General features: G+C 36.9%; 2 protein-coding genes across 13 annotated transcripts in view; both read left to right on the plus strand.

The window, feature by feature from the left end:
- The window catches only part of PCDH10 (protocadherin 10), a 42,932-nt gene extending 27,188 nt beyond the window's left edge, over positions 1 to 15,744 (plus strand). The window contains exons 5-6 of one of the 7 annotated variants that reach the window (XM_085544920.1): positions 7,089 to 7,191; positions 15,411 to 15,744. In XM_085544920.1, the coding sequence (XP_085401046.1) occupies positions 7,089 to 7,171 (83 nt within the window). In that variant the 3' untranslated portion in view covers positions 7,172 to 7,191; positions 15,411 to 15,744. Of the gene's footprint in view, positions 1 to 1,774; positions 1,850 to 3,669; positions 9,019 to 15,410 lie in introns of those variants that run through there. The other 6 variants (XM_015861066.3, XM_015861068.3, XM_015861065.3 and 3 more) reach the window with 6 other exon arrangements.
- Positions 15,745 to 19,280: 3,536 nt separating this feature from the next.
- Positions 19,281 to 26,484, plus strand: part of LOC107313128 (uncharacterized) — a 542,029-nt gene continuing 534,825 nt past the window's right edge. For all 6 annotated transcript variants that reach the window (XR_014945262.1, XR_014945263.1, XR_014945264.1 and 3 more), the window contains exon 1: positions 19,281 to 21,072. Coding sequence is in view for 3 of the 6 variants with exons in the window: in XM_085544922.1 (XP_085401048.1) it covers positions 20,936 to 21,072 (137 nt within the window). In the remaining 3 variants the exon portion in view is untranslated. The remainder of the gene's footprint in view (positions 21,073 to 26,484) is intronic.

A 26,484-nucleotide genomic window follows, 5' to 3' on the forward strand; every position in this document is an offset into this window, starting at 1 on the left:
TGATTGAATAGTAGTTTATTTAAAAACAACAACAACAACAACAAAACAAACAAAAAACCACAATGGATTGCAGGAGACACTGAATTTGGACCTGCAATGACTGGCATACTTTTTTTTACCACAGAACACGAGTAGCAGCAGTCCCCTTCCTACATCACCCAGCCATGTGTCTCACCCTTTACCTGGACACATCACTACAAAGGGTGAGGGAGCTGTAGTAGTTTACTCTGCATTCCCATTCACTTGTTGACCTCTTTCCTAAAATCTGGTTGCTTATAGCTAAATTAGAGCTCCACTGAAACAGACAGGTTACTTAATGTAGGATACATTTTGCCACTACTGAAATCATGATCCCTATTCAATGAGGTTGAGTTAAAACAAGAATGTTTTTGTTTGGTTTTTTTTGAATAGAAGATAAAGAAGCATGCATTAAATGCTTGCATAGTAGAAGTCTATCTGAAAGCACACAGGAAGATAAATAGTACCAAGAGACTTGTACTGACTAAAGAGAATTTGGAGCGGAAATAGAAAGATGAGAGTTCATATATAATCTTTTCCCCATTCTCCTGTTGCAGAGCTTTCTTTGGTGTAGAGGAGAGTCTTTTAGGTTAAAGTGTCTTCGTTCTCTTAAGTGGAGGGGCATCAGTAATATTTCTGAAACTGCAGCATTCCATGTTCTTTGGAGATCCTATTAGCTAGGGGTTCTCTAGACTGGTGGTACTTAGAGGAAGTCTGCAGTCATTCTGTCACAGCAGATAGAATGCTGTGGGACATTTTGGAGCTCCTAAATATAGTACAGAGAAAGTGGCAATAATTATAAAAATACAGTATGTGTCTTCTTTTGCTGCTTTGATTTCCAGCAGTGGAGGAAAGCAGTGGGCCTTCTCTCTTGTGCTAGGTAGATTAGCTAGCAATGCTGAACAGGATAACTCTTATTATTCAGAGAGTTTAAAGGTCTTCCAAGTACATGCAATGCTTTCCAGGGTTTGTCAGAAGCAGATATCTATATTACTTTATTCCTGGCTGTGAGATGAGATAGTAGTCTGACAACGTTTAGATGCAATAGGATGATTCACTATGGGGTGGAAGGAATATCTATTTATAAGGGCTTTACAGTATTTTTTATTCATCTCTGATTCATAAGCTAGGAATAATCAAGGCATATTTTATTTTCTACTTTCTGTTTTTTTATGTTAGCATTTTTCTGTTCACCTACCACTGATGTATTTACATGTCTTCTCTCATCAACCTACAGTGAACTAGCTCATGTCTGTGAATGGGAGACTTACTAATGAGTTTGGAGGGATAAGTGAACCTTAATATATTTTTGCTGTGTTTATTTCCTGTTTTTATTGAAATTCTATATAAATTTCATGCATTAAACATTCTTACTGTAATGTTCAAAACCTTAGTTAAGGACTTTGGAGAAGAACCAATAGTCAGTACAGCATATATCATGTATCCTAAGAATTTTAATTGGTATACATGTGCTTATTTAATTGTCCTGTTCACTTCAAGCACTGTGAGAATGTATATGTATATATAAATAGCACAATTACATTAAGAGCATTAGGAAATGGCTCATCATTAAAACCCTCTTTCTAACATCCATACTCACACAGACTTGAAGCTTTCCTATGGTCTGAGAATTTGCAACAGGAAATAAAATAAAGATGAAAGAGAGAGCTGAGATCTTGAAGGAGAATTAAGCACCAGAAATTATGGTGTTCTTGTTCCAGCTCTTACACTGACTCTGATACTTCCATTTCTGTAGCATTTGCCATCTCTGGATCTCAAAGTGGATTATAAAGAATAGTGATTTAAACCTTCCTGCACCTCTAGGAGATAGGTAAGCAATATTATTCCCATTTTACAGATGGAGAAATTGTGATACAGAGAGGCTTAGTGTTTCTACTTTGAGTTTACTTATGAACACCCACGCATGCACACACACAGCGCCAGCAATAGTTGTCAGAACTTTTATTGTCCTATTTTAAACTACTTCCATCCTCCTTTCCATTTAACCTCTCTGACTTATATTCCCCATCTGTAAAAAAGACGGAAACTGGTATAGATGTGGAGAGATTTCCTTGCACATTGATTTCTGTGCAAATACAGAAAAACAAACAAACAAACAAAAAAACAAACAAAAACAACCATGGAAGACAAAACTTACTTTTGAAATCCAAAGTATTTTGTATGTTGGCAGAGGATATTTGAGGATTTCGGACAAGGATTTCTATAGGTGGAGAGAGTTACAGGTGTTCTGCAGCCTGACTCATAATATTTAATTATTACTATAAAATGGCCTGATATAAGAACGTTTATGAAAGTACTGATTTTCATGGCAAAAGATAAGACTCAGGCAGCAGCTCAAACATCTGACAGAATATTTGCAAATATTAACAAAGGTTGTGTACCTCAGGGGCCAGGCTAATAACACCAGTGCACTGTTAGGAAAGAAAGTAGTGCTGCATGTCTATATAGTTTTGTCTCATGAAAGTCCTGTGTATATACTGCAGTATGAATTTTTCAATAGCAGACAACAATCAAGACTACTGTACTTATGTATTTACAATTGCATTGAAATTATTAACTTTTGGAAAAAGTATTGAAGATCAAATATAGATCTTGTTATTATTAATGGAATTACTGTTTCTTGTTATATTTTAAAAATATTCTTATAAAGTTGTCCAGAACCTTGATTCATCTGATCCTGTACTACCTCAAAAGATCATGAAGATTCTGATATTGTTAGTCTTAACTACTGATTAAAAAAAACTCTTGCTGGAGCTTTTAAAAATCCTTTTGCATTCTACTACTAATTTACTACAGAATGAAACTTCAACACCATAGGCATTTTTGTGTTAGTGTTAATAACAGATCTGCAGGTGTCTGTGTGTTGAACAAGTAGCTTACAAAATGTTTGTAACATTTTTCTGTATGCATCCCATGGGGTAGTTAGGTTAGATCAAACAAACAATGTCCATGTTAACTTTATTCTGTGAGTAAACTCAAGTCATTGTGATACAGTAGATAAATCTCATATATTTATTAGTGGGTATCACAGACGTGGAATCATTAAGGATGGAAAAGAGTATCTGTAGTTAATAAATATGTCTGATGTATGTATTTGTTAAATGGAATGGAGACTGGATTTGTTTGTTACATGCAGGCATGTATATATTGATGGCTTAGTTCAAGCTAAGTTTCCTTTTGTTTAAGTTGTAACACTTCACGGCCAGGAATACAGGGAATTTCAGGTAGAGAATTTTCTTGATTTGGAGCTAAGGTAAAAGCTGATTTTATCATTTCAGCTTTACTAAATAATAACAATGATGAAGATGATGGTAGTAATGGTACTAATAATGCTTCAGCAACTGAGCCAGTTCCTTGTCTCAACTTCACATGTAACTGAGATCAGAATTTAACCCAAGGTCTTTCTGAATGCTATACAAGTCATTTGTTACCTTTGCTCCCAATTACAGTTAAAATAAGCAGTATCTTGAGATAACATAGCTAGCACAGCTGGTGGATTAGGATATGGGTTTGCTAATGCATTGACCTTCTTCATTTGTGTAACATGAGTTAATTTCCAGCCTAACAGTAAATGCTGAAATTTTAATTGTAGCACTAATGTACCATTTTTTCATCTCTCTGTCAAACCAGACTAAAGGGTCATTTGATGATGAGGATAATGGTTCACTTTGAAAGGAAGGAAAACCAGCTTCTGAATCTGGGGGATTCTAGATCTTGCTTCAAATAACAAGATGAACTAGGAAAAAAATAGGCTTGGAAATTCCTGTAATATTGAACCTACAAGTCTGACTATTTGCCTTGTTCTTGTACTGTTTCTGTAGAGGCACACTGGAATACTTGCCATGATGTGTTAGACAGAATAATAAAACAACATGAGAAGTTTGGTTTTCAGACTATCAAGCCTCAAAAAGACTTTTCTCTGAAAAAATGAATCAACATTAAACTGTTTGCTACAGTGGGAATTTTAAGCAACAGTTTGTGACAAGTTTTGATTGTCTCTCTTCACTCTAAGAAATACTAAACCTAAGAACTGTTGGGGACTGATTTTTTTCCTTTTTCTCTCAGAAGTGTCTTTCTTTCTTTCCTGCAGCACGGAAAAGGATATGCTAGTCACTTCTACAGAACTTACCTGAAGCAGCATGATTTGCACAAAAGTCGACCAACAAAAAGCATCAACTTTCAACTTCATTATCTTGGCCATCCAGTTCTGTCTAACTGAAGGATTTGTGTGCTGTTGGAGACATCATGGCCAACAATAGGACCTAATTGCTCTCAGCAGGCCTGAGAAATGAGTTGAAACGCGTAGAACTGTAGAAACTTCAGAGGCAACTGATCTTGCCTCTCTGATCAGTGTGTGCCTGTTTACAGCACTATATATCTTTCTCTCTCCAAAATGTCACTGAGCCCTTTAGATGTTTATAATCACCACAAGAAGCCAATCGTACAGATAAAAGAAATGTGCATTATAAATGCAATATCACTGTTTTAAACTTGACTGTTTTATATTATTTTTGTGTGATCAAGTGTTCCCCAAACTATTCCAACTTTACAAGAGAGATTGTGATCATGTTCTTTTCACCCGTGGGTCACAAAAATGTTGTTAATCTGAAGACCCACCAAATTATCAAAGACATTCTGTAGTTTATACACCGTGTTGCAAAGTGTTTACTGTACTATTTCAAAGCTTCTAAATAAATATAAAATATATATATATTATATTATATATAATTTTGAGAAAAATGTGGTACAACTTAGTTGATTTTTAAATGGATTCATACAGTCTACACCGTACACTAAAATGAGAAGGTAATTCAGGGTTCCTAAGCTATCCTTGCTAAAAACAAATATAAAATAAACCTTTAATAGTACTTCCCCAATATTCATATCTTGGTCAACCCCGTTTTTCTTGTTTAAAATAATAATAATAATAAAAAAAAGCTGTAAGCAACAACATTTTGTCTAAAAGTTGTAATGAATTTTTAATGCCAAAGATGCAGCTGTCAATATTACCAGAATGAGCGCTATGTACTATCAGAGGAATAATTCACTCTCCATTATTTTGATGATATTTCTATGCTTTTTAATTTGGAATCATAAAACCTTTTTATAAGGCTCTATAAGCTCACCTATATATGTTATTGAAAAGAACACTGAGTTTCTGTACATTTTGCAATGTAAGATATATGTAAGTGAAGTCTTTTAAGAAAATCATCCGAAAATCATAAATATGCATACGTACATACACACACACAAACACACGCATGTCTCTCTGACATACTTTTGTGAAGCTATACAAATATATTGCCTAAAAATATTTCTCTTGTGGCTAGGAATAGTTATTGATAGAATTCAAACTACAGAGGCAAAGCATATGCCAAAATATTGACTCTTTTATCACAAAGGATGTTTGAAATTAGGAACATGACACATTCTCATCTGACCCTTCTCCCATAGGAGTATAAAAGGGGCTGATTACCATCTCATCTGGGAAAAGGATCAAGCCCTTTCATATAATCTTCATGTTCTGTAATAATTGTATGGTTGGAAATGGTATCTTAGAGCAATTTTTTTCTATGAAATACTGAAAACAGTAAACTTTCAAAGGCAAATTCATCTCCATGGAACTTAAGTACCATTTACTAAATGTAAAAATGTAGTAAAGAGATTTTCTTCTTCTTCTTTTTTTTTTTTTTTTTAAATTTTTATATTGGGTTGTGTTTTTTTGTTTGTTTTGTTTTGTTTTGTTTTGTTTTTTTCTGCCCACTGTATCTTAGTATCTGTCATGTACCGAAAAGAAATGTTGTAACACTGTGTTATCAAGCAGCATCTACCCAAATTTGAACAAATGACTGGGGACAATCCAATATTAAGACAACAGAAAACCTTGATTGCAGTTGAACTTGAATCATGCTGTTATATAGGAATTTTGATACCCCCACAAGTGCTACCACAGGAGGAATATGCGAGAAGCTGTGTTTAGCCACTGCTATGTGGCTATTAAGTCTGGTTTTCTTCCCTTTGTCAATATTTTTGTTTATAATGGCAGTTTCTAGAAGACAGATAAATCATCCATATGGAAACCGTCCTGCTGAGGATTCAGACAAGAATCCTGATCAATTCCTGATCAATCTGTACACATGGCTGCTGGACTGAGCTCTGAAATTTATTTAACTACTCTGAACAAAATATTATTATTAAACACTTTTAATGGATATTTCTAGCCAATCTGTATAACTCAAATATATTTTGGGGATCCTTTTAAAAATATGTGTAAAACACAATCTGAAGGGAGTGGTTACTGATTTGAACAAACACCAACTATGAAATGTTTCTCTAGCTGTAGACAGTGGGACTTTTAGTCACCTATAAGCCTTTTTAGTTTTGTGAACAACAACAGTGAAATTTGTGACATCACTTTTACTTAAAGGATTATGTTAAATTGTTGTTTCTGCTTTTAAAGACCTTCAAGGAATTTGTTTTTCTTTGTTTCCAAGTACCTCATTAATATTAGATGTAAAGTAAGTTTGTTTTCAGGTTTTGGGAAGAAAAATACTTCTTTCTTTTTCAGAGACAGCAAAGTATTTTTATTTAATAAAATTTCCTTCACAATTTGCATGCATTTTTTCTTTCTGTAAAACTCAACCATATCATACCATGTCATTCCTTTCCATAACTGAATGCTTTCAGTGAACTGTGTATTCACCTCTTTTTTTTTTTTTCTTTTTTTTTTTCTTTTTTTTTTTTTTTTTTAATTAAAGTTAGGTAGTACAGACATTGATCTGTGTATGCACAGAACTCCTTCTGTGATAGGATGTGGAAGTCTTGAGGAACAGGAAGTTTTTAACTACTACATCCCGGGCTCCCAGAATATTTAAATACTTCGGTGGATTTCCCAAGCTCACTGTGAATTTCAGTATGCTAATGTTTGATGACATGAGGTTTTAGGTCAAATTAAAATACAGTACCAATCTGTTACGCCCCAAGAGAAGTACTGAGAAGTGCATTTGGCTGTACAGAGGTTAAATCCCTTCCCTGTTTCTATGTTGTAGTGGGGAAGATACCTGTTGCATCCAGCCAACTTCCATTGAAATTGAATTGTTCAGCATGTCCATGTATTTCATCATGCTACTAGGTGCCTATCTGCAGTGGTAGGTATGTAAATGCCTTTAAACATTAGCCTTTTGTATCTGTCTCTTCTAAGTGTGTTACTAATGTCTAAGGACTCTGATTGGGCAAAAAAATAAAAATAAAATGAAGTAGTTAGAAAATATTTAGGATGCATATTAAGGAGAAGTATCTACATTGGTAAACTGGAGTAGGGAAAGTTCTGATACCTCCTTCTTTAAAGATTTTTAAGAAGAGTTAAAAAAAAATACATGTCAGGGATGATATAAGTGTACTTAAACTTGCCTCAGAGAAATGGCATGGACTAGCCTCTCAGTCCTGTTCTATAATTTTCATCATAAGGCATACTGAGCTTCAGAGGATGTTACCTGTACACAGCTGTAGGAATAAAGATGTTCTATCCTTCAATTAGGTATCAGAAGCAATATTTAATGTTTAAATTTACATAAAAACTGTGAGCTTAGTAGAGCAAGCTGTCTGTGTGAAGAACTTTCTTCAGAGTAAATGAAAGTTCCAGCACAAGACAATGTCTTGCAGAGAATAACAAAATGAAACCAGATGTGTAATTTATTTATTTATTTTTAAATTCCTGGTTTAGATATGTAGCAGTGGACATATAAGGAACTTGCCTATTAAATTTCTTTCGTTTATTCAAGACTGAGTATTGCAAAACTGAAAAATGCTAAAATGTTTCACTACTTGAAAGAAAATTACCATTGTTCCGTGCAGGTTTTAATCAATCTGCCTGAGAAGGAGAAAAAAAAAAAGGCATTTCCATTAAGTAGTCTCAGCTGATTTGAACAAGGTGTAGTAATTTTTCAACATGATTAATACAAAACTAAGTGGAATGTCAGTGCACAGATATATATTATTTGTAAAGATTATGCTTCATGCATTATAGTCACTATATATGTGTGTGTTGGGGGGGGTATGTGTGTGTGTATATAATTATAGTTCAAAATCTGGTAAGTTGCCTCTGGATTTTTTTCTTACAGGAGTATGCTCCTATCAGTAAATTCAAAGAGAAGGGTAGAAACACATTTATGATACTAGAAATTTAGACTTGTTCTTTAGTGTAGAATGGAGTTTTGTATTCAACATTTGAATTCAGCCCCTTCCTCATGCGTCACACCCACAATCAAACACACATTTCATTGTCTGACTTTAAAACTTCTACCTGCTCACAGCAGACTTTTTGCTTTTTTAATTACTATCATTCCTCAGGGTAAAAGGTGGATAAATAGATCGTCTTCCTAGGCTGATAAATTGTCATTGCAATTTTGCAAGGCTGTTAAATATTTATATGTCTTATGTGGAGAAAGCTGATCATATCCTACCATTGTTCCTTGTTCAAGTCTTAAGTTGTTTGGCATTGGGACTTTGTAATTAAAATTTATACAGAGTTGTAGGGGCCAAAGTAAGCACTGCTGATATACAATTAGACATAACAATTTGATTGCAAAACATTGGTACCAGATGTCTATGGAGAACAGAAAAATTATTCTATTTGAAGCAAAGTAAAAGGCAGCCAGTAAGACTTTATTACGTTATGCTATGAAAAATTCTGGAACCGTGAGTTAAATCCATTGCAATGACCCCTACAATCAGAGCTCATATTCATCTCAAAGGTCTCCCTCAATTTTTTATTTTTTTTTTTTTATCTGCTGATCTGTCTTGATATGAAATGAATACATATTTATGAACAAATACAGCCATTAAAATCCATTCCTGAAGCATCTGTGTTTTTGTAGATATCCTCATATGTAAGAAATGAGCAAGAACTAACGTGGACAGCTTTCTTGAATTGAAACTGTTTTTGAATTTGAATTTGTTAATAAAGTTCATGATAATGTATGTTGGCTGAGACATCAGGAAAAAAGAAAACTATGTGGGTGTAGTTCTCCAGAAGGCAAATGCTTCATTTAGGAAGCATCCTGTCAAAAATGTGTAAATGTGAGTGCTGGAAATCTTGCTGAGTCAAGATGAAACATACTGTGCCCAAACTTTTTTGTTCTCTGTGTCAGCACTGATTAAATGTCCTCTGGATGGTTAACCATGGTAGTCATTCAGACGATACCCAGAATGGCAAAAGAGATTCAGATAATGTTACCATTCTTAGTAAAGAAAGGTGAAGACAAGACGTTGAATTTGTATTAAAATACTTATTTATATTATGTAATAGGTAAAACTCAGTTAAGCCATGAAATTCACAAAACAGTATGCTTCCAAATACACGCACTTCAATGATTAAAGTTCACTTCATTATCAGCTTAAAAGTGTATTTTGGGTAACTCATCTTTGAGTTGCACTAAGAGTGAAGAGTAATGTATTGTATAACAATGCCTTACAACAACACGATAAAGTGAATGTAACCAAATCAACCTTAAATTTCAGAAGCCTTGGATTCAAACATTCAGGTTCCAAAACTGAACTGTATTTTGTATGCATCAGAGCCTAATTCCATTAAAGGCAGTGGTCAAAGCTGCAGTGATTTGAAGGGGAGCAAAAGAAATTTCTCCTTTCTTTATGCACATGCATTTTTGAGCAAGAGCAATTTGCAATAAAAATATTTGACACCAAAAGATGGGAAACTTTACTAGCTCTGCTTTCAATGAGCTGTGCAGTCAAGTTCTGAAACTTGATGTGGCTATATGTCTTTTTAAAACAGAGAAGTTTTGAGTGATTTTATTTCAAGGCAAAGCTGAATGACATCTCTGTTGAGATTTTCTTAGAAGACCACAACATAAATGCAGTCTTGAAAACATAATATTAATGTTTTTACAAATGGGAAAATAATTAAAAATTCATTGGAGAAGAGTGGTGATTGAAAGTGTGAATAAAGCCAGCAAAGAAATACCAGCCCCAGTGATGAATGTTTCAGAAGGTTTTGCTTTGGAAGGTAACAAATGTCCTAATAACTTTATCTCTTCAGATTTACTCTGAAAGATGTTTCCTTTCACATTTTCTGGTCTAAGTTTTACTTGGGATATAGAAGTAGGGTATATAGAGGAGGGTCTCCATGTATCTGTGCATGTTTGGTGAGAATAAAAAAGGACATAAATGACGCCCGATGTCAAAACTACATAGTAATTCCATTGCCAACATTACAGCTTTTCTAGATAGGTTTCAGAATTATTTAAAGCAAGAACTTTATAGGATGCTGACAGAAGAGCATTGGTGTGGCACTGCTCAGCCATCAAGAGGAAAGAGAGTACTCTGCTTTTCCTAGCCTTACAGATGTCATTAATTGGTATTTAAATAGTGCTTTGCTCAGGACATAAATATAACAAGAAGGAAAGATTTCACCTTGAGAGCTATACATTTATTATGGCTTTATGCTATCTGGAAAGAAAAAAAAAAAAAAAAAAAGAATACAAGAAAACATTATTCTGCTCAAACCCCCAAAGATGAGACTAAATGATGCCCTTGGAGCTCATGGCCATTCCCTTTTTCTTACAGGCTTGTTTTGATTTATATTCTGACTAGCAACAAAGAAAGAAGACATAGAGTGCTGGAAGTAAAAGCCAGTTAATTAATGCAATCTAGGGAGAAAATGCAGTATACCTTGAATTGAAATAATTAAACCTTACTGAGCTTCTGGGAAAGAAAACAACAACAATAAAGAGAAACAAATCATCTCCTTGATGATTAGATGATATTAGAGGTTCCAACCTTTATGATTCCATGATTCTATGCTCTGTACACTTTTAAATAACATCAGTCACAGCTGAGTTGAAAAACAGTGGCTGGTGACATATCGTAGTCTTTCTTACACTATGGGGGACAGTACGTGCCAGTCCTCAGCACTAGCAGCTCTTGGGGGATGGGGATGGGGCTTGGGGTAGGGGTAGGCATCAGTATCAGGTGTAGTGAGGGACCTGGGGCAATATATACCATATAGAAAATTAAATTAAGCTTGCTGGGTTTAAATTTGCTAATTGAGTTGTTATCATTAGTTACTGTGTTTTGTTTTGTGGTTTATTTTGTTTTACTTAAAAAAATCTAATCCAAGAAGTAGCAGTAACACAGAAACAATTCCAGGCCAGAGCAGGAAGTTTACCTTTTTTAAAATATAATTCATTTTCAGACATCCGCTGTTCAGTGATAAAGGCATGAAAACTAGAAACGAAAAGTATTGAAAGCCTTCACGGTGTTTTACTGGACTGGAAATTTCCTGTTAATGTTCTATCTGGAGTAAACTGAAAACCACCATTTGCATGCAGTTGTTAGTTTTTCAATTCTTCATTTGCACAGTGAAATCTAAAACTCCATTGAACATGCTTCTAATATTCACAGATCTAAAGATTCAGGAAAAACAAAAACAGAAATAGTCTTTTATTTTTCTCATCCAAATGAAAACCTTTTGTAGTGGAAAATCTATGCGTAGCTGAAAATTGAAAAAACATTCATTTCAAAGTTAGATTTCTATTGACTGCTGTTCTGTGTGCTTTATATCCTTTATTGGTAAGCAAAATGTACTCCAGTGTTGCAGCAGATGCCTGTATTACTATCCTTATTTTACTGAAGCATAACAGAAATTTCATAATGCTGTTTATTGTAGAGGTGGGAATAGAATCTAGTTCCTAAATCAAAATAATAAGAAAACCAACCAACAACAGTGATTATAATATAAAATAATGTAAGCCCACACGGGTGCTACAATATCAAGATCTCCCCACATGCAGGTTAATGAGCTAACTAGCAGCCTAGAGAGCAATATGTAATTTGGTGCCCTTGGTCTCTCTGTCAAAAGAATATATAATTATTCTTTGTAAAATGGGACAGCTTCAAAGAACGCAATGAAGAGCTCTTCATCTCTCCACTCAGAACCTAAATCCTTCTGGATTTGATTATTAGAGAGGGCTGGGAAAAGAAAATTGGGTCTAGATCCCATCATATAAAAGAAGCATTTGTCTTCAGGGGCCAAAATTATGGGCAAATATTATGATCAGTATGGTATAAAAAGGACCTCATATAGTACTTTTTTCTCTGGCAATTTTCTGTTCAATACGTCTCTTCTCAGAACACTTAAAAATAGGATCCTTCAGAAAACCCAAGGTGTTAAAGGCTGGGTACAGAAGATTTCCAGAGCAGGTGGTATGACAAGAGGATTTTTTCAGGACATGAGAAATCTTATTTCACTTCTCCCTTTCTCAGATAATCCAAATTAGAGCTGTTTCTAAAATTAGAGTGCTATCTTCTATTTTGCTTTCTCATTATACAAAAACAATTAAACATTTATTAGTGCAGGAATTATGTACATGTGCTACCTTATACAGATTATCACTCACTAAATGTAGACTCATTTGCTTGCTCCCCAGTGAACAATATTTTATACAAAGTTTTTGCTCAATATACATTTGCAGTTTGGTGTACAGAGTGATACTACACTTATTACGGAGCCATTAGAGAGCTTGCTTTCTTGCCAAAGGGATAGAGCAAGAGAGCAAACCACATCTGACATGTTAGTCATATAAACGAATGTTTTATTGGAAAACACTCAGACATAATGGCAGGAAGGGCAGTCTAAAAATCTGATACTAACAGAAAGCATTACTGGGAAGGACTTACCTGGGAGATGTTGAAAAGATCAGAGATTTTGGACAATTGGCTAAGTTCCCAGAAAGGAAATCTTTCAAAAGTTATCCCCTTGAGGACAACAGAATTACTGTACCCGTTAGGCTGGGAAAAGTCACTTCTTTGCTGTTTTCCTGGCCTAAGTATCTGCACACTAGCATTACAGGCTGGAAAGACAAAAATAAATTAAAAAAATAAAAGTAAGAACGGGGATTTTGGAATTGCTGGTTTAAAAAGAGGATTCACTCAGGCTCTAAGTCCCTTGCACTATTTTGATTGGGCCTCAGACATCCTAAGGCTGTGTCTGATCTTGATTCCCCTGGCTGATCCTGATGCTGACCTCCACCAAGGAGCAATGTCCCAGCCTCAGCTCCTTGGCACCCAGACAGCAAGAGGCCAGCACTCCCAATTCTTCTGCCTGGCTGCAGAACCAGCACTGGCAATGCCTTCACCAATACGTGTTCATCTAATCTTTTCCTACAGACTGTACTGGTGCCAGGCACAATATGCCTTTTTTGTAAGAGATATTCCAAAGAGAGTGGAAAAAGGAATATTTCACTTTGAGATGAAGTTTTGATAGTTTGGGGTTTTTTTTTCCTTATTGCTATGTTACTGTAAAATACTAGAGTATTTAGACTGCAGAAAATAGATGTTTCAAATAAAGAAGAAAATTTCCTGTGCATGTGTTGTCACTAATATTCCTCAAGGTCCTTCTGTCTTCTTGGTCTTGGTTTGCTCTTGCAAAGAAAAACCTTGTATCTATGAAAGTTCTGCCTCTCCTTTTCCCCAGTTTCCTTTCCATCCCCAGATGCTTAAATTGGCCTGAGAGTATCATGAAAAAGCAAGGTGATTGCTCAATCTCTGCTCATAGGTAACAAATGAATATATATTTATTTGAAGAAATTTTCTACACTCATTGGTATGTAGCTAAAATTCTTCTGCAATACTAGTTTAAATAATCAATAAGAATAAAGGTAGGTTCTTAGTGTAGTGTGTAGTAATGTGATTCCTGTCTACAAGTAAATATCTAGCCCTGTCATCTATCATAAAGGTAAACTGGTCCATTAATCAAAATACCAAACATCTATTTAGAACTACATTTTTATAACTGAGTGAATATACGTAAAGAATCCATGAATGCAAACATTTAAAAAGTGACACACTGGTCCCTCTAAAAGTTACACTACAAAATACATGAGCTGATATTAAGGTGTGTCTGAATTAACCCCTCTGTACTACTGAAGCAAACTGATAATAGCTGAAGTCCATTTTTTTGACAGCCCCTCAGACTGTGCTTTTAGACTATGTAGCTAGAAGTGAAGACCTATCCCTATTCCCATCCTATTTCCAGGATTGGTGTTCCTCTATGGTCTTTGAAGGAGGAAAGGTATGAGAGAGACTGTTATTTCTCCCTGCTGGTGAGAACACCTCTCTGGATTGATTTTGTATTTTAAAACCCTACTCTGTTCCTCCTGCAATTTATCTCAACATATAGAAGCAAAATTGGGAGAAAATAGCCAAAAATCTCAGAAGGCTTTGAACCCTTAAACAATATGGAAGATCACTAGAAGCTCATTCAAGTTAGAAGAATCTGCTCATCACCTTGAATTATATCAGCACCATCCTTCTCTTTATTCCCCTTAGAGTGTGCAGAGTCAAAGGCAAAATGGTATAACAAATTACACTCCGTGGCCTGCTGATTTCTGGCTGCCATTTGTATGTTAAATCACCAGCAGCTGTCATGATCAAAAAGAGAAAGTAAGTCTGAGTTGGAGAGGAAAGACACACACACGCACACACAAATGAGGGCTTGATTCCTTAGGGGAGGAAAGCAATATGAAGTACAGATGGAGTGCTGCAGACAATACAGGTGATGAATGAGTAACTCACAATGTTGTGAAAGGAATGTGGGGTAAGCGCTTTATAAGAGTCATTTACATATCTCAGTACTTGTGACCAAATTTGTATTGTGCTTTGCCTCTCAAAATGTGAATGGAAAATGCCTTTAAATGTCAAGCATTTTTATTAGGATTGTTTATGTGCTCTTATACTGTACAATAGTTAATAAAGTCAGAAAAGGTTTGGAGCCTCATAAGGTTACAGCTAGTTGTCGTATTCTTGACGTTATGCCATCTGCTCCTTAGCACAGTTAATTTAACCTTATTTGGACATCACCAAGAAGCCACTTTTGGGTTCCCTCTCTTTGGACAAGCTGGGGAGCCCTAGAGCACAGACCATTGATGCAGAAGTGCCAGCTGGTCCTTACCCTGGCTGAGGAGAGGTTCTTACATAACTTTGGACAAAAAGGAATTAGTTGCTTTTATGCCTAAAAAGCTTTGTTTTATGAATTTCTGAGCATCCAGAGGTCCTGTTTGTGTCAAAGGGTGCTATATGTATATAGGCAGTATTTTTCAGAAGTAAGTTAATATGTTAAGAAACAGTCTGACTTCCTTTCTCTCATAATTATGTATGCAGTGTTTCCATCAGCTGTATTTAAGTGTTAAGTTTTCTTTGTTCAACAAACACAAAATACACTTACAGATGTCTGCTGGGAAAGGTATAGTGAATCTCTCTTCTTCCCTTAGCTTCATATTTATGCAATCCATGCTGAGTACTGTTTTACAGGTAGAAAGTTATACATGAAACAGTGTTGAATTCCCTGTTTGTAGATTGGATACCTTTCAACTGATTGCATCTCACCTGCTACAGCTGTTAGCACTTCACTAGAAAGCATCTCTCCACGATGGCCTGTCACTCTTCAAGAGACATCCTCCCTGCTTGTTCGTAGTTTCTGTACAGCATTGCTTTATCCTTGTTAGATGGATCAGTTCTCCAGAATTCACAACCTTTAATAAACACATAATCAACGAAACACTTTCATCTATTCTTTAGATTTTGTAACATCTCTAAAAATTATTTTTCTCCTTCTGCATGTTTTGCATAAACTTGTCAGCAAATATGTTTGCATCGTTTTCAAGGAAATAAAATTTTTACTTTTTCAAATCTTTGTTCTTCCCCCAACTCAGTATCTATTCATCACTGTTTGGCACAGTTTTTTAACCACTCACTGTGACAACTGAATTGATCATAACTGATCTCAGGGCTCAGATATCCCACTGGTATCAGCATAAAAGAAAAATAACATCAGAATTTTTATGACAAATACCTATAGCAGAGTTTTAAGTTCAGTTTTTATTTTTACCATGTGTTATGCATTGACATAATCCAACGTCCCTGTGCCCTTTTATATGCTAGTAACTTTCATAAGAATTCTGCTTCATATTGCAAGTGTGGGTTGCTCCGAAAGTAATGCCTCCTGTTTATTTCCATGGAAATTAAAACAGATACAAAAAACACAATGGCACTATTTGATTGTGTAAATTCTCAGCTATGATATGCTGTTTCTCAACATAGTCACCACCATTAGCTGCACATTTTCACAAATGATGAACAAGAGCCTGCATGCCACTCTCATACAGCTGTAGCAAAAGCTAGTATTTCACACTGCTATCACCGCTGTTGAAAACCACTTCCTACAGCCTCTCTGTGCTCACATCCACTGTTTGGTGTCCATAAACATTCAGAAAGTGATGATGAATGTCAACAAGTGCAATTTTTTCTGCTTCAGTTCCACACCTTTGCTTCATAAATGCTTCCATGTGTGTGATGTGATGCCATTTTGTCAGACTGTCCCTCTGCTGCCATCTGTTACATGACATCAAAATACAATAGAATACTGGTGAGAATGTTCAAACTCTACTGCCACATCACCAACATCCACCTCTGACATCATGGGCCAACATAATAAAATAGGATCATATGTTATCTGTTAATGGGTGAAATATATGTAGTATATGAATTCATGGACAAAATACTCTTTTCTGCTCAAACTTGGTTTTGGACCAAATAGACCAGATTTTTATTTGTCTATCAATACTAGTAAAACAATAGCACATAGGAGACATATTCATAGGTGGAGCACTTGCACAAGTGAAAGCACAAACATACTAATAAAAGATGGCTTCACCATGCTCATTTTACTGTTTAATTATCAGAGTTCAAGGCAGAGTTGTCATGCTTCACTTAAGTGCTAAAATTTCAATATAATAAACTCAAGTCTAGGAGCTCTGTCTTCTGAAATTCCAAGACAGTCCTCTGTAAAGGTTATACATTGATCAGAGAAAGCTGCAATTTTAAAATCTTGGCTAAAATGAGTAAATGTGTTCACATGCTTCATTTGGGTGCCTGTGTCATGGTCAGAGCCTTCACTTGGAAGTGGCATGCACTTGGTCTTCCCTCATCTGTGGATGACCTTTTGGGTGCTGCCTTCACATCACTGCTGTGCACGCAGGACACAGTGAGGTGTGGGTGACTGCACACTGGCCCATTTTGGAGAACAGAGACATACATTTAATCACCCTTTTCTCTTGGGATCCAGAACCCAACAGAGGTCACAGATCCTAATTAGGCAGCCAATAGTACTTGAAACTGTAATGTGTTGTGGGGCTGCTAATGAAGCTAGAGCTTTCTTACCGGTACAAAAATACATCCTTTTTAAAATACATTTTAATTGCTGGTTACCATTATTTTAAAATAGTAGACAGCAGTTGAAGTTTTAAATCAACAACACATATTCAAATAGTACTGCAGTTCATTATTAGCTTGGAAGAAAACAGAGCAACGATTATTTCCCTAATTGTCCTTAAAGTCATTATTACATATGCAAGTACAATTTGGTGCTCTCCAGAGTCTTTCCCTCATTACACTGTGTGATTCACTAAATTACACGATTGTGATTAGTGCGGCAATCGGTGTCCAAGTGGTATCAGGCAACTACTGGGCTCCTTTTGCGGAGGTCAATTTAATTACATTGTGCATGACAGAAACCAGGCCAACTGAGTATTGCCTTTGCCACCAGCAATTGACACCTGAGTGTTAATGAGGTGGTAATTAAGAGTTGGCACAGGCAGGCACATCTTAGTGTTTGGGACTGGGATTACCATATGCTTCAATGCTTCTCTGCTAAAAGCCTGAAGTTACTCATTTTCTAAAATATACAGGATTTTAAAATAAAGGCAAATTATTACTTCTCCAAATAATAAGCACGAAAACACTCCTAATCAGGACCAAAGGCTGTCTCTCAAGAACTTTTGAGAAATCCTGTCTTTCTACTTGCAATCTTTTCACCAGCATTTTATTTTTTGTAACACATGTTCTCACACTAGAATTGCCTATAATAAAGGAGATGCTTCAAAGTTTGTTTAAAAATAAAAACTTACTGTTAGTCATTTTATTGTAGTTTGGCCTAGAAAATGTAATCAGAACTAAACCCACACTGAAAGCTTTCTTATTACTTAGAAAGCAGTACAACATCATTCTCATAGAAGAGAATAAAGTTGAATAACATTAACAAACAGGTATTTTACTAACAAAAGGCTCCAGAGGTAGAAACGATAGTTGTACATTTCCCATTTTTGTTGATTTCCCTGAGCTGTTCCAGTACCTTTGAGTGTCCAGACTACTGTCACCTTCCATTATTAAAATGAAATGTTCCAGCCTCTCCACAAAGTAAGTTCATAGAAAAAAAAATCATATATTTGTAATTCTAAACATCCTGTATGCAAACTCTCTGATTACTGATACAATTAATAACATTGGTTTTAAATCTTCAGGGAGGCTTTTCTCAGCCAACCAGTGACTACTAGTGTTTCACACTCATCTTAGAAAGACAGGAAGGAGTGCTTTCTTCTGCAGTATCTCACCTACAGTGGGTGACAGGGGTGACTGCTTTTGCAAAAGTTGTTATGAGAAAGTAACAGCAGCTTAACTGGAGTGGCCTTCTCAGTACCTTTATGCTGCTCCAAAAACAACCTGTAGATTTATGATGAAGAAAGAAGAAACTGAGGAAGAACACTACGAACACTAAGCTTCCCCTGAAAAGGGAATGGCACAACGGAGGGTGTGATGACAAGTCAGTGGAGAAGACTGGAAAACTAGAGAATCCTAGAAAATTAGAAAGAAGGAGAAGTTATATGATAGAGAAACCACCTCTGAAATGTAATCACAGAAAAGTGGTATTACAAATAAACACGATGAAGCTGTAAATATTCCAATTTAAACTGATTATGATGTTCCTTAAATCTGATGACTATGTGCAACTCAACTTGAAAAAAAAAAAAAAAAAATAAATAAATAAAAAATTGCCAGAGGTATTTTAAGCCAAGTAGGTAAAGCAAGTAAGGTAAACAAAAAACTTTCTAGTGATTTTTAAGCATTTTAAAGAGTTTGATTTGGGTAACCCTTCATATTCAGCAAGTCTGAGGAATATTATGATTCACCTGATTTTGGCAAAGTAGCATATAAAACATTTGTGGATACAATTCCCATATGTCACCTTTTGCCATATAAAAGGGCAGCATGATACAGACAAAGCAAAACCATTTTATACAATTCATTTTCAAAGTACAGATTTTAGAGAAAGCCTCTTGATGGATTTGCCTACTTAAAAGTCCTCTTCTTACCTTTTGTGACATCTTTAGCCAGTGAAGTTGCTTCAGAACACTCCTTCCTCAAGAGCTGGCAGCAGCCCGTGGGTAGAATGGTATGGAAGCTCTCCATCCCTTCAAAGCTCACTTAAACAACTGGGCCTTGCATCATGCCTTGAGGTCAATAAGGCACAGGGCAGCACAAGAGGAGAGAGTGAGCTTTGAAGTGGTGGGCCCCTTGTAACAGCTACATTATTTTATAGAGGAAGACTGACTCAGTACAGTGGCTTAGACAATTTTCCAGTGGCTTTACAAATCCACAGACTGTTCACATCAGATGAAAGATGTATTAACTTTACTGAATCTTAGTTGTGGGATTTACTTCTAATTTTCTTCTTTTGAGGAGTTTGCTTTTTTCCACTGAACCCTCTGTAGGACATATAGCCTTTTATATGCAGATTGCTATAATTATGCTTTGAAATAGCTTTGAATTCCCAGTGGCTTAAACTGAGAACATGAAAGGGCAAATGTTACGCTGAGCTGAAGGATATGAAAGTGGTACGTACATCAATCTAAAATGAGATATAGGGACGAACAGCTCTTTACACAGGGATGCCCGCTCTTGACAGGTTATTGAAGGATCTCTGCAGCCACAGAGGCTGTCTTGGGTAGCACGAAAATGCTGCCTGGGGAGAGCTTATCAGCTTACATTTTTCTTTTTAATACCGAAAGGTGAGTCAGTGTTACACAAGGCGGGAGGAGCAGGCCACCACAGAAGCTGTCATCCTCCCTGCTGCTGGCCAGCACCGCCTCCTGGTTCCAGAAGAGAAAAATGTATAACATATTTGTAATACAACGAAAGTATAAACAGAGATCTTCCTGGGGTGAGGTGGTTCCCACTGTGGCTGGAGCAGCCTGAGGGTAAGAAACAAAGGCCCAATTGTAGGCACCCCACTGGGCTTCTGCTTTGGATAGAAGAGGCAGAAAACTCAAAGCAGCCCCTGCTACCATGCCAAGTGAGCTAGTGTCTGCAGAAGCAGCTCCAAGCTGCCCTTCTTGCAGGGTCTCTGTGGGGCTGACAGACAACCATTGTGACTGAGCTGCTGCACCCCTGTTCTCTCTGCTCTCCTTTTCATCACCACTTCACCTCGAAGAAAGCCTGCAGCTGAGTGTTGAGAGTTGGACTTGATGATCTCTAGAGGGTCCTTCCAACCCCTATATATAGTTCTGTGATGCCAGAGCAAGAACAAGAAAGCTAAATACAACTATTCCAAGCACTGCTGTTGTACCAGCATAAAAGATTGTTACAAAAGTAGCTACTGATCTGCTTTTGAAAAGATGTACATATTTTTTCCTGAGAATGGAAATACATTGAGTCCTTTTAGAGATAAAGTGATTTCTTGTGTCTGTTTTAATGCAGCAGGCTAAATTATGTGCACCTATATTCCACTTTTGTTTAAAAGGCATTGTCTACAGAATTGTTAAGAGTATTTTGTTGTTGTTGTTTTGGTTTGCTTTTGTGTTTTTTTTCATTCACATATGAAGAATTTGCATTCACACCCTTATAAACATTGTATGCTTCCTAAAATTAATTTGTTGCATGATACAGCAGGAGGAAGTCTGGGGCTCTTTTTGAAGCCCTCAAAGGCTACGGGCTCAGCCTGCAGCGAGGCAGACGGAGCGGGGCCACGAGGAACCTTCTAGAAGGGATGACGGGCACTTTCATTTCTGACGTCAGCCGGCCCAACCCGGTTCGGTCCGGTCCGGAGGAGGAGGGGACAGCTGTTGGGAGCGGGCTGCTGCAGGGATCGTGTCGGGAGAGCTCGCATTGCTGCTGTGTAAAGAGGTAAAAAATGCGTGAGAGGCAGTTAAATCAGGGAAGGGAGGAGATTGGAAGGCTGTTGCGAGGTTTGGTTTTGTGCGTGGTGTGGTAGCGGGTGCATTGCGGGGCTTTGGGGGCAGGTGGAGGTGCGGGTGCACATGTGCTTCGGGTGAATGGCAAGCTGTGGCTTGGGGCTGTGTATGTGTCCTCAGCTCGCCGGCTTTTGTGGCTTTGTTCAAAGGCAGTGAAAATAAGTTAGAAACAAAAATAGGAAGTTTGGGTTGATATCATCTGAGCTGAAGCAAGCTGCTTCATCTGGGCTGTTTTCATGTGCTGGAGTAGGGTGTGGGGGCTTCAGTTAGCAACTGTAAGCCTGAACATGCTAAGATGCTGCAAAAATCTTCAGTAAAAACCTGTCCTGAGGGATGGGATTAAACAAACAAACAAACAAAAAAAAAACCACAAAAAAGCCCCACAAGCAAACAATGAGATAATGTAATCAATGGCTGGGGGATAGGTTTGGAGTCCTGTAGGATGCTATTCCTGATAGTTACTCTTAGATGCATTTCCCTTCAAGACTGTAGGGGGAATTGGACCTCAGTGATTTTGGTTGTTGGTTTTTTGGTGTTTGTTTTTTTGTGGTTTTTTTTTTTTTCTTTTTTTTTGGGGGGGGGAGGAGTGGCTAACCAACCAACCTCTGTGCTCATCGATGCTGCTCTAAAAATAGATGCATAATAAATAATGAAATAGAACTGAGTGAAAAATAACTGCTTTGGAGGTAGTACTTTCTGAATCTTGTAATTATTTATGTATATTCATGAAAGCTTGCTTTTGGTTTATTTGTTTTGACTAAGCGGAGAATGAAACCTAAGAATGTTAGAATGTTTCTCTGTAGTGGTCAGGTGGTGGTGGTGGTTACACACAAGCTCAAGAAATAGCCCTCTTGCCCTCTTTCATTCTGCTTCCATTAAAAACCTCTGCCTTGACTGAGGTGGCTAGTTTGAAAACAAATGGATCAGTTAGTTGAAAACCTTAATTCTCGTTTGGTACTTGAAAATGGATTATATTATGTGTTCAGAGGCTATAAAGGATAAAAGAGAAGACTGCATGTGCATTAAGATTTGATTATGTAATAACTATATGCATTTAACAGTTACTGGGTGTTTTGGTTATTTGATATGGCTTAGAGCTTGAGCAGGAAATTGTAGCTAGAGATGTTAGAGAGAGGTTTAAATACTTCACAGATATTCAAAGTGCTACTCTTAGATGGATATGTTATCTAGAGCAGTTCCTTAATTTTGTTTTTTGATTGCACACTTCTGCCAGTAAAAAAAACCTTTGAGTGCGCACTTCCAATGTTTTGATTTCTGCTTATAAATTGAATGAATGTCCTACATGCTCCTGTTATGTATGTTACAAAACATGCAAAAGTAGAAATTAAAAGAGATAATGATGAAATAAACATTATTTTAAAATATTTTTATTCATTAATTATGCAGATTTTTATTTTTTTATTTTTTCCCATACCTCTGTGGATTTATTTGTTGTATGGGAACTGTTGAGTCATAGCCTGAACTACTGATTGATCACCTAGGGGAAAGACTGGGTCAACCATGGGAGCACAGCTGATGGCAGTTCACCTGTGTGAATGGAAGGAGTAGAGCCTGGCTGCACCTCTCTTAAACCCCATTTAAGGGCTGACTGCCACTGTGGAAGTATGTTTGTTTTAAGTGATATCACCAATTACTGGTTTTTACAATACTCTACAGTTGGTTCATTGTTGTATTTCTAACATCCTTTTTTCGTTCTCCCTTTCTCTGTGTTCAAATTCTTCCCTTGATTATCAGCTCCATGGGGTCACGTATGATAATTTGAATGCACTGGCTTTGAGCACTGCAGTTGGCACAGCTGTGGAAATATATAATGAACTTAGTTATACCCTTTGCTGATAGTCTTTGCGACAATTGTATCTTACAGCTTCTTTAAGGGTTGAAGTTTTGTGAAGGCTAAGAAAGTTTTAATGAAGTTCTTAGATTGCAGCAATAGCTGAGAACTTGAAGCTTTTGATGGGATCTGGAGATCAAGACCTTGTAATTTCTGGGAAATCGAAGTCAAGTTTATATTGAAGTTCATGCGTATTTTCTTTTCTTTTATTTTTTTTTTTAGTTTTGTGATGTAACTTGTTTCTCAGCCGAAAGCTTTTCTTCTGCAGTGGGGAAAAAATTTAAGAGAGTGACACTAAGAACAATTCATTTTCTTCTTTGTAATTGACAAATTTGCAGGCAGTGGGAAGCGGGAGAGAACTAAATGAGGAGTCTGATTTAGCTGATAACATCTTCTGTCTTAGAAATTATTTGGTGTGGGCAATGGGGTTGTCTCATGCTATTTAGTGAAGGATATTATTTAAGAAGCAAAAGTTATGTTTAATCTATCGCTTCAAAAACTACATGAAACTCCTCAAGGAAATGAGAAAGAGCAGGACATATATTCTCATTCTGAAACAAAAACCTTGCTTTCAACTGACAGATATGCAGTAACTTCACACACGCTATCACATGAAGATGCTATGTTTATCAGGTTTATTAGGAATAATGCTGTGTTCATCAGCTCATTGGTCCTGTAGCCTCACAGAAAAGTTATACAGTGTCCACCTTGAAATGGCTAACCTCTGAAGGGGGAGAAAAAAGCGTATCCACTCTTTAATGCAGCACAGTGTGAAGGTCCTTGGATGAGAGAGGTGCAGGTACCTCCAGCAAGAAATCCTGTCCTGTTTTCTATTCCTGTTCAGTTAAATTTTCAGCAGAATTTTTAGATAATCTATAGATTATCGTAGAGAAGTGAGTTCACTGAATGCAAGGCCAGTCCAATTTGTTGATGAGAAATGCTGGCTGAAAACAGGGTGCCACCATCCACCTGAATCTCATTTCTGAGCTAGTGATATAATTTTTATTTATTTATTGTGTAGGAAATCTGGAAAACAAAGTTCAGTGTTAGGCAATTATCATGCAGACTGACATCAAGAGTTCAGATAAGTGTATTTGAAAGTATAAAAGGCTAAATATTCAAGAGTGGGTTAAATGAGTGTTTGGAGTTTAGAGTAGCATGTTAGGGGTGGTATGAGAAGTGCTTTGCTGATCAGGCAAGCTGAACAGTTTATGTCACATTAAGTTGCCTCTGGAAAGGGAGGATGATCTGTTTACAGTGTCCTGGCTGCTGACGTAAGGGGGGGTGGGGGGGAGAGGGGAATGTGCTGCTTTCCTGGTGTGCTCAGGCTGAGGGAGGTTGTGGTCAGCTAGTGAGATGTGCAGCAAGTGGAGATCCTGCTTTCAGCAGTTCAGGGAACTGCTGGCCAAGCCAGACTTTGGGAGTGATGAAAGACTTGGCACAGACCCAAGAGAGGGTTGTCTGATGTTTGCTTAACTTGGGGAAGTGCTGAAAGCTGCTGGACTGGTAATTGGGACTGCAGTGGACCTCTTTCCTTGTTTCAGGCATGTGAGTAGTGGGAGGGAGACGTTCTGCCTCAGCAGATTCTTTAATCTGATCATCCACTAGATTTAAGATTTTTCCGCTTAGGTGCATCCTGCAAAATGATGTCTGAAAGCATTTTAATAAAGCACAGTTAGAGTCTGTAAGCCTGTTATCTTTGAAGAAAAAAAACATAAAAAGATTAGGCAGTCACCCCTCCAAGCCTTGTTGAGTTGAAGTCTTGACACGGTTCTGGACTTTGTTTCAACTTGAACTCTTTCATTTAAAGTAGTAATAGAGAAGGAATTTGAATGAAGGAGAAAAAAGGCAGGAGACAATTTCTTGGAGTAATAACTGTTAGCTTTTCGAAGTTGCAAGTGCTTGACCATTTAGTTCTTAACACTGGGGGTTTTCTTGTGTTGTCTTCTGATGCATAGGAATCAGTTAAGAAAGACGATATCAGAAAAGACAAATCTATAGTCTGTTTAATTTTTAGAGTGCAAGGTTTGTGAACTTCTCTGATCAAAGTAACCTCACTGAATTTGAAAGAAATTGGTTATTGTTGTTGCATATATAAGGACTGCTGCTTAGAAGTCTACTCTTGTGAGAAGACCTTTAAGTATGCTGGGATGAAAATAATTTTTCCTCATACTCTTTTTGCCTTACATACACACGTTTTCCCCACTGTATTTGTGAGTAGATATATTTAAGCAAACAAGCCTTTGGAAGATTCAAGAAGTGAATTAATGATTACACCTCTTATCATGATCTTGAAGGTATTTTCCAACCTAAGTGATTCTATTTTATTTCATAATAGATTATTCAGCACTTGTCAGACCACGTTGCAACTCTTCCTAAGATTTAAGATGCTGACCTGTAGTGCATGCTGTATGGTTCAGCCTGTGAGCTTCTGTTTCTTGCTGATGCTGTAGAAGAAATGAGGAAAAACTTCAACTTTGAAAATAGAAATGGCACTTCATTGTTCTGCTATTGTTAGATTGAATTATGTAGATAGAAGAAACAGATGTGCAAACTTGCATATTGTGCCCCTATCCCTTCTGACCCTTTTACTGTTCTTTTACAACAATAAGCTTATATCTAAAACTGAGGGCTTGATCCCCTCCCATTAAATCCATTTAATCTCTCTTACCCTCTTTAGCTTTTGGCAAAACATGACAAAGCATCCTTCCTTTTTCTTTGAATCCAAAGGAGTGATTATCTTTTATATGGGAACCTGTGTGTGGTGAGAAGGGTGAGTCAGAAGGCAGCTTCACTAATTCATTGAGCCACAAACCTTTCTCTCTATGTTGATTTTTTTTTTTTTTCCTTCCCCCCCCCTTTGGCATGACACTATGCAGGTTAAGAGGATACCTTCTGCAGTTTGCTCAGAAACGTGTGGGACTGTCAAATGCCATGACATGCTTAGTTTTAACTTCTTGCAAATGAGGAAGTATTAGTTCTGTTGATTTAAGCATCTCAGTCGTTGAGCTGTGGTATTTAGTGATTCCGATCTTGGACCAAGACCTGTGAAAGAATGTACATGCATTTGCGTGCAAGTGAGAGTATCATGTTTGATGATATTTCACTTGTAATTCTCCCCTGAGGGAACCAGGCTAAAATGCTGCAGTAGGAAATCAAGAGATGGCTTAAGAGCTATACAGCTCTTAGAAGACTAGAAACTACAGCTGTGTGGATTAGGACCTCTCTCTTTTTGTTTAACCTTGATTCTCTCAGGAATCATTGAACTGGTGCATACTTCACATCCAGGAAAAGATGGATTTACTTGAATCTGTTATGTCAGTATCACAGACAAGCAGACCTGTCTTGCACTGTTCAGTTGCTGGGAATTAAATCTGCCTTGTCCTCATCTTGAGTCTTGTACACATCTGTCTGGTATTGCTTTCAAGAGATGCCCCTCATTTGAAAGCCTGCTTTCTCATAGCCTGTTCTTCAAGCATTTCAAACTAGTGC

Source organism: Coturnix japonica, chromosome 4, assembly GCF_054131305.1.
Source record: "Coturnix japonica strain WE chromosome 4, WE-NBRP24, whole genome shotgun sequence".
Classification (NCBI taxonomy): domain Eukaryota; kingdom Metazoa; phylum Chordata; class Aves; order Galliformes; family Phasianidae; genus Coturnix; species Coturnix japonica.